Source organism: Pteronotus mesoamericanus, unplaced genomic scaffold (assembly GCF_021234165.1).
Source record: "Pteronotus mesoamericanus isolate MK-2021 breed Mesoamerican mustached bat unplaced genomic scaffold, CSHL_Meso_final scaffold_21, whole genome shotgun sequence".
NCBI classification, from domain to species: Eukaryota; Metazoa; Chordata; class Mammalia; order Chiroptera; family Mormoopidae; genus Pteronotus; species Pteronotus mesoamericanus.
Window position 1 is genome coordinate 5801146 of NW_026555310.1, and position 15075 is coordinate 5816220.

The 15075-nt window shown below is 39.3% G+C and overlaps 1 protein-coding gene across 2 annotated transcripts in view; it reads left to right on the forward strand.

Moving 5' to 3' along the window:
* Positions 1 to 15075, forward strand: part of CCNT1 (cyclin T1) — a 39056-nt gene that overhangs the window by 19996 nt on the left and 3985 nt on the right. Inside the window, exons 7-9 of one of the 2 annotated variants that reach the window (XR_008530632.1) lie at positions 5 to 168; positions 326 to 396; positions 13014 to 14891. Coding sequence is in view for 1 of the 2 variants with exons in the window: in XM_054591172.1 (XP_054447147.1) it covers positions 5 to 168; positions 326 to 396; positions 13014 to 14420 (1642 nt within the window). In the remaining variant the exon portion in view is untranslated. Of the gene's footprint in view, positions 1 to 4; positions 169 to 325; positions 397 to 13013; positions 14928 to 15075 lie in introns of those variants that run through there. The other variant, XM_054591172.1, reaches the window with a different exon arrangement.

A 15075-nucleotide genomic window follows, 5' to 3' on the forward strand; every position in this document is an offset into this window, starting at 1 on the left:
TTAGCCTGCATTTGACCACATTTAGCCTGCAGTACACACCTCCTGTAGTGGCCTGTGTCTGCATTCATCTGGCTTGCAAGTGGTCCAACTGGGAGATCCCAGTCTCAACTGATGGGAAGCACTGGTGGGAGTATGTTGACGCCACTGTGACCTTGGAACTTTTAGATGGTAAGTTTTAGAGTAAGGGTCCTTGAAAAGCACTTGATCTGTCACTATCTGGCCAAAGGTGATTTGATTCAGATGAAAATAGTTAGTTGAGGTTATTCTTGTTTCATTACTTTAGCCTCTCTGTGAGTTTTTCTTAAATGTTCTATTTCATTTGTAGAACTGACACATGAATTTCTACAAATTCTGGAGAAAACCCCCAACAGGCTCAAACGAATTCGGAATTGGAGGGTAAGAATTGTTGCTTTCAGTTTGTGAACAAACCGTTTTCTTTTTTTGACTGTACCACTGAATAAACCAGAACTGGATATGTACCCTAGGTTTGGAATTTCCCTTTTGTAGTTATGTAGTAATCATGACTTCAGCTTCATGTCTTGAATACTGGCCCAGACTCAGTGGCTGTAGGTGATAGCCGAATTTGTTTTGTGTTTTGCAACTCTTGTGATACAGCCATTTGGTCAGCAGTGTTGGTTGAGTTACATTCTGTGTGGAGGCTGTTAAGGAAAAAATGTGGGTTCTTTGAGTCTTAGACTGTTGGGTTCTGGTGGAGGAAAGGTACAGAGTTACAAGGTTAGAACTGATGCCATACTTTTGTCTTTGACATAACCTACTTTTGAAATGGATTTTAGAATTTTGTTTTTATGTAGATTGAGGTCTAAAATTGTCTTTCAAATATTTTACAAGGTCTTTTCTGAATAATGGGACCATTCCATTTCTTTTCTCATGTCAGAAACTTTGTTTAAAAACATTTACTGCATTTCTCAGAAATCCAGACTGATAAGCATAATTTTCTTCTGAGCTGAATGTGTTGTGGAAAATGAGATTGCCTGAGGTTGAGTGGAAACTCGAGCACATAGGTCAATTTCACATAAAACCTTACTAAAATTTGTATAATTTGCTTTGGACTAAAAGCAGTCACAAACAATCATAAGGCATAGATGTTCAGAAATGAATTTAGATATGCACACCATTTTTTAAATTGCATTGTAGCATTGGTATAGATTGCTGTGACCCTTTTTGGTGACAGAACACTTAAGTAAATTTTATTTTATTTTTTAAAGTATACTTTGTTAATTATGCTATTAGAGTTGTACCATTTTTTCTCCCCTTTATTCCACTCTGCCCTGTACCCCCTCCCACTAGCATTCCTCCTGCCCTTAGTTATGTCCATGGGTCGTACATATAAGTTCTTTGGCTTCTCCATTTTCTATACTATTTTTAACTTCCCTTTGTCTATTTTTTAAAAAATATTTATTTTTAGACAGAGGGGAAGGGAGGGAGAAAGGGGGAGAGAAACATCAATGTGTGGTTGCGTCTTGCACGCTCCCTACTCGGGACCTGGCCCACAACGCAGGCGTGTGCCCTGACTGGGAATTGAACTGGTGATCCTTTGGTTCGCAGGCCGGCGCTCAGTCCACTCAGCCACACCAGCCAGGGCCCCCCCTTCTCTATTTTGTACCTACCATTTATGCTTCTTATTCTCTGTACCCTTTCCTCCATTCTCCCCCCCGCCCCCCGCCACTGTTAACCCTCCATGCTATCTCCATTTCTGTGATTCTGTTCCTGTTCTAGTTGTTTGCTTAGTTGATTTTTGTTTTTAGGTTCAGTTGTTGAAAGTTGTGAGCTTGTCTTTACTGTTCATAGTTTTGATCTTCTTTTTCTTAGATAAGTCTCTTCAACATTTCATATAATAAAGGCTTGGTGATGATGAGCTCCTTTACCTTCTCTGGGAAGCAGTTCATCTGCCCTTCCATTTTAAATGATAGCTTTGCTAGATAGTGTAATCTTGGATGTAGGTCCTTGCCTTTCATGACTTTGAATGCTTCTTGCCAGCCCCTTCTTGCCTGCAGAGTTTCTTTTGAGAAATCAACCAATAATCTTATGGGGACTCCTTTGTAGGTAACTGTCTCCTTTTCTCTTGCTGCTTTTAAGATTCTCTCCTTATCTTTTATCTTGGGTAATGTAATTATGATGTGCCCTGGTGTGTACTTCCTTGGGTCCAACTTCTTTGGGACTCTCTGAGCTTCCTGGACTTCCTGGAAGTCTATTTCCTTGGCCAGATTGGGGAAGTTCTTCATTATTTGTTCAAATAAGTTTTCAATTTCTCGCTCTTCCTCTTCTCCTTCTGGCACCCCTAAGATTTGGCTGTTGGAAAGTTTAAAGTTGTCTCAGAGCTTCCTAAGTTTCTCCTCATTTTTTTGAATTCTGTTTCTTCATTTTGTTCTGGTTGAATGTTTATTTCTTCCTTCTGCTCCAAATCATTGGTTTGAGTCCTGGTTTCCTTCCCTTCACTGTTGGTTCCCTGTATACTTGTCTTTATTTCACTTTTCATGGCCTTCACTTTTCCTTCCTTTTTGTGACCATACTCAACCATTTCTGTGAGCATCCTGATTACCAGTGCTTTGAACTCTATGTCTGATACGTTGGCTATCTCTTTGTCATTTAGTTCTTTTTATGGAGTTTTGATCTCTTCTTTCATTTGGGCCATATTTCTTTGTCTTGGTGCTCCTGTTATGTTGTAAGGGGTGGAGCCTTAGGTATTCACCAGGGCAGGGCAACTCACATCGATGCATTGTGGTGCTGTATGTTGGGGAGGGGTCAAAGAGGGAACTGTGCTGCTTGCTGGGCTCTCTGCTGGCTTTCAGTCATGTCCCCTGCTACCCACAATCAAATTGGGCCCTTCTGGTGCTGATTCTCAGGTAGGTGCATTTGTGTACATTTTAGGACCCTATGGGTCTGTCCAACAAACTCTCCTGTGAGGCTGGGAATTTCTCCCACCACCTCAATCCCCACAGATTTTTGTATCCAAAGGTTTTGAGGCTTTCTTTTCCTATGCGGGAACCCTGGGTTGTGCTGTCTGTCTCGCTCCACTGTTGTTCTTCCCAGTTTATCTGCACACAAATGTGGGACTGCCAGCTGCGATCTTGCCTGCCCAGTCCTCCAGCAGCTGCCTTGCCGCTTGTCCTTTGTGCTCAGGCTGCCCATCTCCGCCCCTCCTGCTGGTCTGGATGAATGTTTCTTTAACTCCTTGGTTGTTGGACTTCCATACAGTTCGATTTTCTGGCAGTTCTGGTTGTTTTTTGTTTTTAATTTGTTGTCCTTTTTTTGGTTGTGTGAGGAGGCAAAGTGTATCTACCTATGCCTCCATCTTGGCTGGAAGTTAGAACTCTTAAGTTTTAAGTATACAGTACTGTATCGTGAACTATAGATACTGTGCTGGGTAGTAGGTCTCTAGGATTTATTCATCTTATATAACTGAAATTATATCCTTTGACTAATACATCCTTGTTTCCCTCTCTCCCTAGACCCTAGCAGCCAGTATTCTACTCCGCCTCTCTGAGTTTGACTATCCTAGATTGCTCAATAAGTAAGATCATGCAGTGTTTGTTTTTCTGTGTCTGGCTTATTTCACTTAGCCAAAGGTCCTGCACGTTCATCTATGTTGTTGCAAATGGCAGGATTTCCTTCCGTTTTTTTTTTTTTTTTTATTATGTCAAAATACAAATAAGATAAAATTTACCATCTTAACTATTAAGTATACAGTTCATTTGTATTAAATACATTCATATTGTTGTGCAACCACCATTACCATCTATTCTCATAACTTTTTTCATCTTATAAAGCTGAAACTCTGTACCCATTAAACAAATAACTCTCCATTTCCTCTGATCCCAGCCCCTGGTAATGACTATCATGCTTTCTGTGGTTATGATTTTGACTACTGTTAAGTACCTCATATAAGTGGAATCATACAGTATTGGTGTTTTAGTGACTTGCTTATTTTAGTTAGCACAATGTCCTTAAGTTTCATACATTGTAGCATATTGTATAATTTTGTTCCTTTTAGAGGCTGAATAATATTCCATTGTACAATATGTATGTATGTATGTACCGCATGTTGTTTATCCATTTTTCTGTCAATAGACACTTGGGTTTCTTCCAAGTTTTAGCTATTGTGAATAATGCTGCTATGAACATGGGTATACAGATATCTCTTTTGAGACCCTGCTTTTGATTCTTTTGGGTATATACCCAGAAATGGAATTGATGGATCATATGGTAGTTCTATTTTTAAATTTTTGAGGAACCTCTATACTATTTTTTATAGCAGCTGCACCAATTTACTCTCCCACCAACAGTGCAGGAGGATTCCCTTTTCTCACATCCTTGCCAGTACTTGTAATTTGTTGACTTTTTGATTATAGCCACTCTGACAGGTGTGAGGTGATACCTTATGGTGTTGATTTGCATTTCCCTGATGCTTGGTGATATGGAGCGTCTTTTCATTTGTCGTTTGGCCATGTGTATATCTTTATAGAAATGTCTATTCAGATCCTTTGCACATTTTTAAATTGGATTGTTTGTGGGTTTTTTTGATGTTAGTTGTATCAGTTCTTTATTATGATTTGGATATTAAACTCTTACTGAATATATCGTTTGTAAGTGTCTTTTCCTATTCAGTAGGTTGTCTTTTCATTTTGTTAATGGTTTCCTTGGTCGGCAAAAGCTTTTTAATTTGATGTAGACACATTTATTCTTTTGCTTTTTATTGCCCTTATCTGAGGAGACATACCAAAAAAATACTGCAAAGACTGATGCCAAAGATTCTAGTTCCTGTATTTGCTTCTAGGAATTTCATGGTTTCAGGTCTTACATTTAAATATTTTTGTATATGCTGTAAGAAGGAGGTTTAGTTTCATTTTTTTTCATGTTTTCTGCCCAGTTTCCCCAGCACCATATATTGAAGAGACCATCTTTTCCCCATTTAGATTCCCTGCTTCATCTGTCATAGATTGATTAACCATATGAGTGTGGTTTAATTTCTGGACTTCCTATGCTATTGCATCGAACTGAGTAATCTGTTTTTGTGCCAGTATCATACTGTTTTGATTATATAACTTGGTAGTACACCTTGAAATCAGGGATCGTAGTACCTCCAACTTTTTTTTCTTCTCAAGACTGCTTTGACTAATTTGGGGTCTTTTGTGATTTTATTTAAATTTTAGGGTTATTTGTTCTAGTTCTGTGAAGAATGCCATTGATATTTTTATAGGGATTGCATTGAATCTATAGATTGCTTTGGATAGTATGAGGACAGTATGAACATTTAAAAAACATTAAGTTCATGAGCATGGTAAATCCCATTATTTATTTGTATCATCTTCAATTTCTTTTATTAATGTCTTACAGTTTTCAGAGTACAGCAGGTCTTTTACTTCCTTGGTTAAATTTATTTCTACGTAGTTTTTTGATGTAGTTGTAAATGGGATTGTATTCTTAATCTTTTTTCCTGATAATTTGTTATTAGTGTTTTTCCAGGACATGCCACTGGTTTCTGTATATTAATTTAATTTTTTATCTTTTAACTTGACTGAGTTCATTTATTAGTCTGTTTTGTTTTTTTTTGTAGACTGTTTAGAGTTTTTTATATATAGTATCATGTCATTTGTAACAATGACAATTTTGCTTCTTTCCAATTTGGTTGCCTTTTTTTTTTTTTCTGATTGCTGTAACAAAGACTTCCAATAATGTGTTGAATAAAAGCGGTAAGAGTGGGCATCCATGTCTTGTTCCTGATCTTAGTGGAAAAGCTTTCAGCTTTTCACCATTGAGTATGATGTTAGCTGTTAGTTTGTCATATATGGCCTTTATTATATTGAAATATGTTGCCTCTAGTCCCACTTTGTTGAAAGTTTTTATCATAAACGGATGTTGTATTTTGTCAAATGCTTTTTCTGCTTCTATTGAGGTGATCATATAATTTTTATTTGTTGTTTTGGTAATATATATAATGTTGATTCATTTGCAGATATTGACACATGCTTGCATCTCTGGAGTAAATTCCACTTGATCATAGTGTCTCATTCTTTAAATGTATTGTTGAATTTGGTTTGCGAATATTTTATTGAGAAGTTTTGCATCTATGTTCATCAGGGATATTGGTCTGTAAGTTTTTATTTTTTGTACTGTCTTTGGTATTGGTATCATTTCTTCTTTTTTAAAATTTAAATGTTTCTAGCTATAAATATCTGCCTTAGCACTGCTTTTGCTGTATCCCGTAAGTTTTGGTTCATGGTTTTGTTTTCATTCATTTCTAAGTATTTTGTCATTATTCTTTTCATTTTTCCTTTGATAAATTAGTTGTTTAAAAGTGTGTTGTTCAGTTTCTACAACTTTTATCAATTTTCCTTCTGTTACTGATTTTTAACTTTATCCAGTTGTGATCAGAAAAGATGCCTTGTAGTAAATCAATGTTTTAAAATCTATGATGACTTTGTGGCCTAACATACAGTCTATCGTAGAAAATCTTCCAAATACACTTGAGGAGATTGTACATGCTATTGTTTTGGGTAGAGAGTTCTGTATATGTTTGTTAGATCTAAGTGGTTTCTTTGTTAAATCTTCTGTTTCCTGTCATCTGTCTGATTGTTCTATTCATTGTGAGTATTGAAGTCTCCAATTATTACTATTTCTCCCTTCAATTTTGTCAGGTTTTGCTTTGTATATTTTGATGGCCTTTCATTATAATTGTTATAGCTTAATTGCTGTATTGAACCTTATAAAAAATATAGAATGTCATTCTTTGTCTCTTGAAAACTTTTGATTTAAAGTCTATTTTGTCTGATAACAGTGTAGCCACCTTGCTCTCTTTTGGTTATTGTTTTGCATGGTCTGTTTTTTTCTTCTTGTTCTTATTGTTGTCTTTAATTATATTTTGTTGGTTATACTATTGTAGTTGCCCCAATTTTTCCTCCTTTGCTCCCCCTTCACTGAGCACCCCTTAACTCCCTCAGGGTACTTACCCCCACACCATTGTTCATGTCCATGGGTCAGGCCTCTTAAGTTCTTTGGCTACTCCCATTTCCTGTATCGTACTTTAACATCCCCATGGCTATTCTGTAACTACCTATTTGTATGTCTTAATCCCCTCACCTCTTCATGCATTCCTACACACTCCCCTTTACTTGGTTTGCTTGGTTTGTTTTTTAGATTCAAAACTGTTGATAGATATGTATTTTTCCCATTTTATTGTTCATAGTTTTGGTCTTCTTTTTCTTAAATAAGTCCCTCTGAAATTTCATATAATAATGGTTTGGTGATGATGAACTCATTTTTTTTTTCTTGTCTAGGAAGCCCTTTATGTGCCCTTCAATTCTAAATGATAGCTTTGCTGGGTAGAACAATATTGGCTATAGGTTCCTGCTTCTCAGGACTTTCGATATTCCTTGCCAATGCCTTCTAGCTGAAAAATTTCTTTAGAGAAATCAGTTGATAGTCTTAGGGGAACTCCCCTGTAGGTAACTAGGTAACTAACTGCTTTTCTCTTGCTACTTTTAAGATCCTCTGTCTTTAACCTTTGGCATCTTAATGATGATATGTCTTGGTGTGGTCCTCTTTGTGTCCATCTTGTTTGGGACTTCTGTGCTTTCTGGACTTGCATGTCTATTTCCTTCACCAAATCACGAAAGTTTTCTTTCATTATTTTTTCAGATAGATTTACAGTTTCTTGCTCTTTCTCTTCTCCTCTTGGCACCCCTTTGATGTGAATGTTGGAATGGTTGAAGTTGTCTTAGAGGCTATTTACACTATCTTTTTTGTTTGTTTTTTAAAGATTTTATTTATTTTTAAGGAGAGGGAAAGGGAGGGAGACAGAGAGGGGAAGAAACATCGATTGGTTGCCTCTTGCACACCCCCAACCAGAGACCAGGCCTGCAACCTAGGCATGTGCCCTGATTGGGAATCAGACTGTGAGCCTTTTGGTTCACAGACTTGCACTCAATCCATTGAGCTACACCAGCCAGGGCTATCGTCGTTTTTTAAAATTCTTTATTAATCTTGTTCTAATTGCTTCCTTATGTTTCAGATTATTGATTTGATTCTCGGTTTCATCCACTCTACTGTTGTTTGCCTGTAAATTTTTATTTCGATTAGTGAATCCTTTTTTTTTTTTAAGATGTAATTTATTTATTTTTAGAGAAAGGAAGGGAGAAAGAGAGGGAAAGAAACTTCAGTGGGTGGTTGCATCTCGTGTGTGCTCCCCTCTTGGGGACTGGCTTGCAACCCAGGCATGAGCCCTGGCAACCCAGGCATGAGCCCTGACTGGGAATCAAATCAGCAACACTTTGGTTCTCAGGCCAGCACTCAATCCACTGAGCCACAGCAGCAAGGGCTGAATCCTTCATTTCTGACTGGATCTTTTTTCTATACTGTTGAGGTCCTCACTAAGTTCCTTGGGCATCTTTATAACCAGTGGATTGTTTATCTCCCTTTTGTTTAGTTCTGTTTCTGGAGTTTTGATCTATTCTTCCCCTTTGGGCCATGTTTCTTTGTCTCCTCATTTTGGCAGTTTCCCTGTGTTTGTTTTTATGTATTAAGTAGAGCTGCTATGACCCCCTGTCTTGGTAGTGTGGCCTAATGTAGTAGGTGTCTTGTAGGGTCCAGTGGTACAGCCTCCTCTATCACCCAAGCTGGGTACTTGAGGTGCGCTCTTCCTGTGGGCTGAGTATACCCTCCACTTGTAGTTGGGCTTTGGTTGCTCTTGGCAGGTCAGTGGAAGGGCTCTACCCCAGGCCAGTCAGCTGCAAGGACAGGCTGTGACTACTCACCAACAGCCTCTGTTGTCCATGAGGATCAGCTGTGCAGGAGCAAGGTGGTAGTGCTCCAGTGTAGTCTGTAGCTGTCCACTGGGTGTGCAGGCTTTGGGGTTTCTGTGGTGGTACAGACCAAGGTGAGCCCTTGTGTTCTACCTGTGTTCTGTCCAGGGCCACCCTGCCTGGGCTAGAAAGCAATCTCAGGTGGCTGCTGCTTGTGCTGGGCTTGGAGATTACCAGGCAAAGTCAAGCTGTGAATCTAGGCTGGCTGCTGCTAGTACTGGGCCTTTGGCCACATAGCAAGAGGTACTGAGGTTAGGGGTTCACTGATGTTGGCAGTTGCTTGTTTGAGAGTATTTAGGTTTTGAAGCATGAGCCAAGACCAGCCATTCATATGGAAAAGTGTCTGTTAACAGCTTGGGTGGGCCCATAAGTTGGGTGGGGCGGAGTCTGAGGGTATCTCCAGGACAGGGCAAATAGTGTTACCCAGGTTGATAGTCTCAGATATGGCACCCACTTGCTGGCCCTATGGCTTTGTCGGGGGAGGGTTCAGAAAAGAGACAATGGCCTTTGCCTGCCTTTCTGTCTGGAAGAAAGCTGTCCCCCTGCCCTCGCCTTGATACCAGACCCTTCAGTTCCTCCCTGTATGCAACTTGTGCCTTTCAAGCTGCTACCCTGCTGTTGGAGCTCAGAGGGAGTGAGTCTGAGTAAGTATGTGTGTGGGTCCTTTAAGAGGAACTGCTTGGGACTCCAGAAATTTCTTCTACCATTTCGGTCCCCGCTGTTTTTTGCAGCCAGAAGTTATGGCACTGGAACCCTGGGCTGAGGGGCCTGGTGTGGGACTGGAACTTCTCACTCCCAGTATATCCCTTCTGAATTTTTATCTACCACAGGTGGATGTGGAACCAGCCTGTTATACATCTCTGCCTTTCCTACCAGTCTGGATGGATGTGGTTTCTTTAATTCCATAGTTGTCAGACTTACATTCAACTCGATTTCTGATGGTTCTGAATGATGGTGGTTCTATGGTTTGATTGTAATTTTGATGTGGTTGTGTGTGTAGGCGAGCTGTGTTGATCTATGCTGCCATGTTGACCGTGAGTCCTGGTATATCTGTTTTTATCCTTTCACTTTTATCCTGTTTGGGTCTTTGGATCTCGGTGCTTATAGACATCCTATAGGTGGTTCATATGTTTTTATTCATTCTGCTAATTTCTGTCTTTTCGTTAAGAATCTAATCCAGTTGTACTTTAATTATATGTAAGGAGGGACTTACGTCATTATGCTGTTTGGTTTTTATATACCTTTTAGCTTTTTTTGCCCCTCATATTCTGCATTTCTGTCCTGTGTTTAGTTGATTTTTTTATAGTGAAATTTAGAATTTTCTTAGTTCCTTTTTTGTGTATTGTACAGCTATTTTGTGTGTGTGTGCATGGTTATCATGGGCATTACATTTGACATCCTACTGAAGTTACAAATCTCTAATTTGAACTCATACCAGTTTAACATCAGTGACATACAAACTCCTTTACACTTGTTTTCCTACCCCTTTTGGTTCTTGATGTGACAAAATTACCATATATACCTCGCATTATACATGGGAATTAGTACTACCCATGTATAATGCTGCATCCTTATTTTTCCCTCAAAAATTTGGGCAAAAAAGTGCACATTATATATGGCAAAATATGGTATATCTTTGTACATTTTGTGCCCAAAAACATAAACTAATAATTCTTTAAAATCCGTTAGGCTTTTATACTATATAAAAAACAAGATTTGAAGTTATAATTAAACCAAAGTTACAGTAATGCTAGCTTTTATACTAATAAATTTTTTTCTTAAAATTTGTTAATCTCTTAAATCATGTAGAAAACAAAAGGCGCAGTTACAAACCATTGTTAAAATTATACTAGCTTTTATATTTGTCCATGTTTTTAATCTTTATTTAGATCCTTTTCCCCCATGTGCCTTCAAGCTACTGTCTCGTTTCCTTTCATTTCACCTTGGAGGACTCCCTTGAGCATTTCATGTATGACCAGTCTAGTGGTCATGAACTCCCTCACCTCTGTTTATCTGGAAATGTCTTAATTTCTCCCTCTCTTTTTTGAAGGATATTTTTGCTAGATTCTTGTTTGATAGTGTTTTTCCTTTTTAGCACTTGGAATGTATTAGCCCCCTCTCTCTGGCATCCAAAGTATCTGATGAGAAAGCATGTGACCTTAGCTTGTGATTTTGTTTGGGATGATTTGCTTCTCTTGCTGCTTTCAGGGTTCATTGTTTTTGGCTTTTGAAAGTTTGATTTTAATGTGTCTTGGTATGAGTCTAATTTTTTAGTTGGAGTTTGTTGAGTTTCTTGAATATTTATGTTTATATCTTTAATCAAATTTGGGAGGTTTTCAACCACTATTTCTTCAAATATTTTCTGTGCCTCTTTCTCTTCTTCTGAAACTTCCTCAATGCATGTGTTGGTCCTCTTGATGGTGATATCACAGGTCCTTTAGGCTCTGTTCACTTGCTTCAGTTTTTTTCTTTCTGTCCTTAGATTCAATAATTTGCATTGCTCTATCTTCATGTTTGCTGATTCTTACTTCTTCATAGTCACACCTGATTTTGAATTCTTTTAGTTATTGTACTTTTCAGCTCCAGCATTTCATTTTAGTTTCTTTTTAGGTTTTTTATCTCCTTATTGATAAGTGATTATTTCCATTTTGTCCACAAGCTGTTTTCTTGACTTGCTCCACATCTTCCTTTAGTTCCTTGAATATCTTTAAGCAAGTTACTTTAAAATCTTTGTCTAGTAGATTTGTCATCAGGTGTTTTTCAGAGACAGTTTCTATTGATTAAGCTTTTACTTTGAATGGGTCATACTTTCCTATTTTTTAATAATCTTTGTGATTTTGTTCTTGTTGAACACTGGACATTTGAACATAGTAATGGGGTAACTCTGGAAGGCAGATTTTTCACACTCTCGGTTTGTGGTTTTTCTTACTGTTTTGTTCATTCTTTGAGGGTGGAGGGGTTGATTTTGTAGGGTGTCTTTCTGCTGAGGATCAGCCTGGAGTATAAACTTAAGGTCTTTTCTGAGCCTTTTCCTGGACATGTACAGTCATTTTCTAATTTTTCCTGTATATGGAGTTGTTTTTGAATGTGCTTCTCTTTAATGTGTGGCTCCACAAAGGGGAACAAACCAAAAAAGTGATGGGGAGGAAGGGTGTTGGTCTTTTAAATCCCCAGGCAATTGCTTCAGCCAGAGGGGGAGGGGCTTGCAATAACAGAGGGAGTTGGCAACAACAATGGCTCTGTGCCTCTGTGATCAGAAGAAGCAATCAGTGATCACATCACAAATATCCAATATTTGGAGGAAAGAGTAATTTTTGCTCACCCTGGCTTCCCAAGGCTATATGCAAGCTACTCCAGAAGTTGGTACACAGCTTCTTGCTGTATAGCTGGCGGTGGGTGATGGATAGTTTCTACTGTGCTGAGAAATGAAATTAACCCCATTTTACCATTCAAGGCTTACCCCAGAAGTTGCAAGCCTTCAACAGACTCTAGAGTTCCAAAATAAAATAATAGCATCAGACACATTCTGCCAATGCACTTGTTTAGGTGGGGAGACAGATTTCTGTATCTCCCTACTCTGCCATCTTCCCAGAATCTTTCTCCCCCCCTTTTTTTTTTTAATTTTTATTTATTTTTAGAGAGGAGAAGGGAGGGACAAAGAGAGGGAAAGAAACATCAATGTGTGGTTGCATCTCACGCACCCCCTGCTGGGGACCTGGCCTGCAACCCAGGCATGTGCCCTACACTGGGAATCGAACCGGCGACCCTTAGCTTTGCAGGCCGGTGCTCGATCCATTGAGCCACACCAGCTAGGGCTCTTTCTCCTCTTTTTTACTGATAAATAATAGTTTATTTTATGTGTTCACATATACACCCCCCCCCCATTTTCTTTATCCATTCATCCATAGATGGACACTTGGGTTGCTTTTATATCTTGGTTATTGTGAATAATGCTATAATGAACAGGGGAGTGCAGATAGCTCTGTGAGATCCTGTTTGCCTGACTCTTGATTGAAAATTTTTAAAATCTTATGTCTCCTGATGGTAATAATTACCAGTGTTATTTTAGAGTAGCCTCCTGCTTATGCACAGTGAAAAACTGCAAGGTCACAGCAAGCACAGTCTACTCATTTCAGTGTTTTTTCTGTATAATAAGTAACCTGAAGTGAAGAGTTATTATTTGCTTCATTCTAGGCATGCCAAGCTGCCAGGAAAACAAAAGCGGAGGATCGAGGAGCAGATGCGAACACTTCGGAGCAGACAATCCTCAATATGATTTCCCAAAGCTCTTCAGACAAAACTATTGCAGGTTTAATGAGCATGTCAACAACTTCTACCACAAGTGCAGTGCCTTCCGTTCCAGCCACTGAAGAGTCATCCAGCAACATAAGCAGTGTGGATGTGTTGCAGGGCGAGCGTTGGCTGTCCTCCCAACCTCCTTTTAAACTAGAATCTGCTCAGGGTCATCGGACTAGTGAGAATGTAGCACTTATAGGAGTTGATCATTCCTTGCAACAGGATAATTCAAATGCATTTACTTCCCAGAAGCAGAATAGTAAGAGTGCACCATCAGCTAAAGTATCACTGAAAGAATACCGTGCAAAGCATGCAGAAGAATTGGCTGCCCAGAAGAGGCAACTGGAGAACATGGAGGCCAATGTGAAGTCACAGTATGCATATGCTGCCCAGAATCTCCTGTCTCAACACGATAGCCATTCTTCAGTCATTCTGAAAATGCCCATAGAGGGCTCAGAAAATCCTGAGCGGCCTTTTCTGGAAAAGTCTGACAAAACAGCTCTCAAAATGAGAATTCCAGTGGCAAGTGGGGATAAAGCTGCTTCTTCAAAACCAGAGGAGATCAAAATGCGCATTAAAGTCCATGCTGCAACTGACAAGCACAATTCTGTGGATGACAGTGTCACAAAGAGCCGAGAGCACAAAGAAAAGCACAAGACTCACCCATCTAATCACCATCATCATCATAATCACCACTCACACAAGCACTCTCACTCACAGCTTCCAGCTGGTACTGGGAACAAACGGCCAGGTGATCCAAAACATAGTAGCCAGACAAGCTCATTAGCACACAAAACCTATAGCTTGTCTGGTTCTTTCTCCTCTTCCAGTTCTGCTCGTAAAAGGGGTCCCCCTGAAGATACTGGAGGAGCAGTGTTTGATCATCCAGCCAAGATTGCCAAAAGTACTAAATCCTCTTCCATGAATTTCTCCTTCCCTCTTCCTACAATGACCCAGTTGCCTGGGCATAGCTCAGACACAAGTGGCCTTCATTATTCACAGCCTAGCTGTAAAACTCGAGTTCCTCATATGAAACTGGATAAAGGCCCCACTGGGGCCAATGGTCACAACACAGCCCAGACAATAGACCATCAAGATACTGTGAATATGCTTCACTCCCTTCTCATTGCCCAGGGTGTTCAGCCCACTCCACCCCCTGCATTTGAATTTGTTCATTCTTATGGTGAATATCTGAATCCTCGGGCTAGTGGAGGAATGCCCTCCAGATCTGGCAATACAGACAAACCCCGACCACCACCTCTACCTTCAGAACCTCCTCCACCACTTCCACCCCTTCCTAAGTAAAAAAGAAAAAGAAGAGGAGAAGAAAAACTTCTTTAAAAACACACTTTTTTTTTTTTTTTTTTAACTACTGATTCTGGACTAAGAACATTACTTTCCTAATGAAATATGTCTCCCTACTTGGACTAGGGAATAAATTAATATTGAGACATAGGTGGGAGGATGGTAGAGGGCCTTGGTTATTGTACCTGCTGCCTCTGAAATTTAACTATTTTATAGTTTTTACTGGTATTAGAGAGCTGAGAATGTGTTGAAGCTGTGAAAGATTGAGAATACTTTCTCTGTTCTTGGCCTCTCCACCTCCTAATTAGGTTGTTTAGAGTTGATATCCTCCCTCTTCTTGCCAGGACTGAAATATGGAGGGTTTGTTATATCAGACAGTTGTGGATCCTTTTGGTATTCAGTATGTCAGAAGAGAGGAAGTATTTAAACATCATCATCTTTTAAGAGACTTAAAAAAATAATTTAAAGAAAGTAAGTTATCTGTTTAGTTTTTTATATAATTGGGGAAGGGATAGGGATTTTGCTGTGTGTATGGGATACACAGCAGTGAGTCCTGGGGGTGGGATTGGAGGGTGGAGGGTGTGTAGGGGGGATGGGAGGGTAGGCTTGTGGCCATGAGTTCTGAGATAGTCTCTGGCCACTTGAAGTGTTGAGA